The 5153-nt window shown below is 42.5% G+C and overlaps 1 protein-coding gene across 2 annotated transcripts; it reads right to left on the reverse strand.

The window, feature by feature from the left end:
- Window positions 1-1753: 1753 nt before the first annotated feature.
- Window positions 1754-4641, reverse strand: LOC147454390 (UDP-glycosyltransferase 85A7-like). 2 transcript variants are annotated; one of them, XM_086516367.1, is made up of 2 exons: window positions 3823-4641; window positions 1754-2985 (listed from the first exon to the last, which is right to left on the reverse strand). In XM_086516367.1, the coding sequence occupies exons 1-2, from the start codon at window positions 4412-4414 to the stop codon at window positions 2015-2017; spliced, it is 1563 nt and encodes a 520-aa protein (XP_086372493.1). In that variant the 5' UTR covers window positions 4415-4641; the 3' UTR covers window positions 1754-2014. The 2 variants fall into 2 exon arrangements, with proteins under 2 accessions (XP_086372493.1, XP_086372494.1); XM_086516368.1 differs by having other exon boundaries at window positions 1754-2976; window positions 3823-4639.
- Window positions 4642-5153: the final 512 nt, after the last annotated feature.

A 5153-nucleotide genomic window follows, 5' to 3' on the forward strand; every position in this document is an offset into this window, starting at 1 on the left:
TCAATAGAAGATTCTGTGAAGCCAATCTAAGCAGATTTGCAAGTATAGAGCCGCATAGAGGAGAAGCGCAGAGGAGAAGAGGAGAAAATGACAAGCAAAACACGAAAATGAGTTCGTGGGTTCTATTTATAGCAGCATATTGGTATATGTGTCGATATACACGTCAAAATGTACGTCACTAAAAGCATCGGTATACTGGCAGTAATCTAAAATTTAGTTTTCATTCAATTTGGGACTCCCTCCAATTTCACGAATGCATATACCAACATCCGCTGGCGAATTAGTAATTTGGCATTGATAATCAATTGAACTCTTGTAGTGTTGTTTGTTATTTAAAACAGTTAACTAACTAAAAAATCATAGAGAAGGAAAAGGGAGAGTTGGTTTTGGCCAAATAGCATGTAGGTTTTGGCTCATGCATACATTAACCTTGCCCATGTAAACCACCCTCTCTCTCTCTCTCTCTCTCTCTCTCTCTCTCTCTCTCACACACACACACACACACACACACACACACACATTGTGTTTGCTTCGTGTTGCCTTTGGTCTGAAGGTTTTTAAAAGGACTTTTTTAAAGCATTGTTGCTAATGCAAAATATATTGTTAAGAGAGGTCAAGAGATATGATTAAGGTTGATTCCATTCCTATGTAAGGCCCCATGTCTCTGGAAGTTATGCTAATTGTGTTAGACACTTAAACACAATTCTAATGCTCTACTATGAAGCTCTTTAGAGAACTATTTGATTACCACATTCTAAAACCTATATATAGTATCTAGCATATACCAACCCCACAAACATAAATAAATTTCATATTAGTGTCTTTTAGAGGCCAACTAGATCTATAAAGTAAGGGCGCGCACACACACACACACACACACATGTCAAGGAAGAATGTGGTGTGTCGTGGGGAGATATATAAAGATAAACACACGCACATACACATTATATATATACTTACATGCATACATAGAGACATTCGAAAGCAAGAACCGAGAAATGAGAGAGATATAGTGTGAGTGTTTCTATGTGTACTTATAAGTGAGCTTGAAAACCGTATGAGATTGGCCATTCAAAATTGTCGGTAAGACCGAGTGAGACATGCCGTAGACGAGTCACGGGAGCTCGTCATTCTTATATCATTGTACACAACCCAACAATAAAAAAAATTCATGCAACCAATGAGTGCAGAAAGTACCAAGAAGCCCCTTGTGAGAGAGAGAGAGAGAGAGAGAGAGAGAGAGAGAGAGAGTTTTAACGTCGTAGGAAACTATCCCAAGAGACCTTAAAGATCTAACCAACGAGGAGAGTTGAACTCAAGACCTGTTATTCAAGAGGAAAATGGTATAACCTTTCTATCACCCAAGGGGGAGAGAGAGAGAGAGAGAGAGAGAGAGAGAGAGAGGCCCGCTAACAATGCTCAAAAGTCCTTCTCTACAAACTTCAAATATGTTCAGCAAAAATTCTAGTGGTAAATGGATTACATTTCAAGGCCTTCCACTAAAGTCCTCAAAAACTATGAAGGTTTTCTGACCTCTTAATCAGGACTCTTACCTAGAGGTAAGTTTCAATACTTATGGATGGGGTAACTCAAAACCTAGGTTTGGTTTCGAGCAATTCCTCCTTAAGAAACTTTGCAAAAAGGACACCCACAGGCAATTTAAGTTGAACTGTTGATAATACATAGGTCTAATGTTACATATCACAATTAACTGTCTGTGACAATGAACATGATAACACTGTGAAGCCCTCCATGTGAAAAGAAAAAAATGTTTCCAAGAAAAGGTGGTGGACAGCATGTGCATCCTACACAAAGAATCACTTAAATGCTTTACAAATGAGGCCATTAAGTAACCAAGCTGGAAAAACCTTAAAATAGATTTGCATGCCTTCCTCTTTTATCCTCCAAGGTAGCATGTCAAAGAAACTGAAACATGACAATGTGAAACTTGGGTGCCTCTTGTTAGTAGTGCGCACAACTCACAATGAAATTCATTAATGCTTCTTTTGGTTGGTCAGTTTTCATTCTTCTGGTTCCTCATTGTCAAAATGAACTCTTCCATGTGAATGCAAGAAGAACCTTGTGATCTTGTTGCCCTCCTTGCGGCTTCTCGAAGCTCAATAGCTCTTTTCCTCATCTCCTCTCCTCCTGTCTCTTCCAATACAGTTCTCACCACCCTCTCTACATCCAAGCTTGTTATTGAGCCATAATCATGCCTTTTGACAGCCATTCCTACTTTCCAAAACTCGCATGCATAAGTGGAATTTGTGGGCTGATCTGATACAAGAGGACAAGCAATCATAGGCACCCCCATGCTCACACTCTCGAGGGTCGAATTCCATCCACAATGCGTCAGAAATGCACCGAGAGACGGATGCGAAAGCACTTGCAGTTGCGGAGCCCATGGAATGATGAGCCCACGCTCCTTAGTTTCATCCATGAATCCTTCAGGCAAAATGCTAGCTACATTACCAGTAGAAGATCTAGGCCTTATGACCCACAAAAAGGGTTGTTTACTGTCTCTGATTCCATTGGCAATGCTTGCTAGATTGTCCATAGAGGGGAGGAACAAACTCCCAAAAGAGACATACAGTACCGATTGCTTCCTTTGGCGATCAAGCCACTCAATACACTCAATCTTCTCCTCAAACAAGTTCACCCCGACGCTAGTGTCATTCACATCTCCTTCTAAAAATGCAGAGGGGATCAAAGGACCAACAAGTGAGACTGGGAAGGGGAGCTCTTGTTGCATTGCCTTGTAAGCATCCCTCTCAAGCTCTTCAAATGAGTTGACAATTACTCCTTGGCAGCTCCGAAGGATAAGAAACTGCTCTTTTATCATACTATACACAGGGTCTGAGATGTCCTCGACATGAAGTAAGGTTGGAATGTTGAACGGATGAAGAGGAGGCACACCAGGAATATAAGACACCAGCCTACTAGTGTGTTGGGATGTCGCATGTTCATTGTCGCCATCTGCAAAAACTACCAAATTGAGCACATCAGCATAACCTTGCAGGAAGTAGTGATCTTGCAAGCAGCCTGCACAATTCAAAGAGGGTCCACGGACCATGTCTCACAGTTTTGCTCCGTTGGCTTCAATTGATCAGTATATGAGGAAAGCCACACCATAAATAGTCAAAAAACCATAATAACCAGATTGTTTCTTCTCATTGGTATGCGCCGGACGAAAACAAAGAATGATGCCTTCACCCAATACCACAAAATAAGCTCTTGTTGTGACAATCATCTGTGCAGTCATCCCATGGATGCACTTTGCAATGAAAAAAGAGACCTAGTTGTGCTTAACAGAAGCACATCACCCAAACCCTAGTCCTACGCGTTGTTTCTGTATGTGTAGTGGCTGCATTAAAACTTTTGAGAGTACCACTAATAAAGCATAGAATAGTCAGGGACTTGAAGAAGACTTAAAGGCCCCTACTCTTCAAGGCTTATAGGCCTTGCCATTCAATATTTGCAAGCATGAAGTTATTGGTTCAAATCTGATATTCTGCATTCGTATGATATCATCTGCTTGGCTAAAAACAGCCCTCTCACAAGTGTGTTTGCATCAAGGAGCGCCCCCATAGTCCTAAAAGCTCAACTTTTCCACACGTCTTGACAAATTCTTTAGGGGCACGATCTTTGCTAGGCTCCAAGAAGTGAATTTTGCATCCTTTGGAGTTAATATGACCATAGAAAGATTTTTTAGGACTTTGCTTCAGCCAAAATTGCATAGAAGGCTTCAAATGTATTTCCAAGGAGCCTTATGATCTGAGAAATTACCTTACATAACAAATATAACCTGAAAGAGAATCATACCCGGAACAGCATGCTTCTTGTAAGGGAAAAAGCCATTGGCAGCCAGCAGAGGGGTATGATAAAAGATGTTCAAGGTTGCAGTAGACTGTGTCCAAAAAAAGACGCTCGGAATCCCAAGCTCAGCTGAGATCGTGTGAACCCAGAAGCAGAAAGATCCGAAAACTACACAAGAGACTGGTGGGCTCTTCTGGTTCAGCCTTTCAAGGAGTTCCTTCAAGGGGCCCTTCATGTTTATAACTGCATTGTGGAACTCGTGGAACCTTGCGGGGATGTCCGTTAGGTCGAAATCATGGGGCAACCCATCGTCAACCCACAGCAAGTGGAGCTTTTCTTGAAGGTTGTCCCCAGTTTGGGCATGTCCTCTGCTGGCTTTTTCTGTCGATGAGTGGGAGAGCATCTTTTGGATGCGGTCGTGGTGATGCTTGATGTTGATGAAGGAGACTTTAATGCTGTGCTTGGCGATGAGAGCTTTGGCAAACTGCATCATGGGGTTGATGTGTCCCTGCAGAGGGTATGGCACCATCACCATATGCATAAAGAGTTCCTCTTGCTTGGGCCAAAGCGCTCGCTGCTCCTCTGCATGTGGCCGCATATTGTCAATATAGAGCTGACAACTGAAGGCTTCCGTCGCCTGCGAGCTGTTGACCGACACCTCTACCTCGCCAGCTCAAAATTTCAGTGCGTGCGCCCACACGTCTGGACTCTGTGACATGTGTGTGCGCGCGCGCGCGCGCGAGAGAGAGAGAGAGAGAGAGAGAGACTCAGGAGGCTCTGCACGTATGCTGGTCTTGTAAGTTGTGATCGAGAGAGACTGCCAAGTCTTAATCGGTCTAAAAAGATGTGCTATTACAGTAGTCTCTCGGCACAGTGGAGTGTGGAAGGAGGTGACATTGACAGAGTGAATGAGAATTGATGGTGGGTCTGCTTGGTCGAACCTTTGTTGCAAGAAAATCCATTGTGCATCCTTTTGGAAACGAGTAGTCTCTTGCAAGAGAGCCTTGTCCACCTTTATGTTATCAGGATGTAATCTCTTTAAAATGTATATGTTGTCCGAGTCCTTTAAACGAGAGAGGGTGGTGTAGGTCAGACCATGTCTTAATATTTGATGGTCTGAAAGCAAAGGGTATTGAATGTCAAGCCTTGCTACCTATGTATAATTTGTGTGAACGTTGGTTGAAGGGGGGAACTGAGTTCTTCATATAGTGTTATTTGAGCTTTTGCCAATTTGGGATTCTCTTGTTTCGTTCGCTCAATTGGAGTCCATTTCTTAGATATGGCATTTCAGCACAGATGTTTGTTTTTGTAACGCTTCCTTTTCCTTATTTCAAGGT

Source organism: Adiantum capillus-veneris, chromosome 7, assembly GCF_014529385.1.
Source record: "Adiantum capillus-veneris isolate H3 chromosome 7, ASM1452938v2, whole genome shotgun sequence".
Lineage (NCBI taxonomy): Eukaryota > Viridiplantae > Streptophyta > Polypodiopsida > Polypodiales > Pteridaceae > Adiantum > Adiantum capillus-veneris.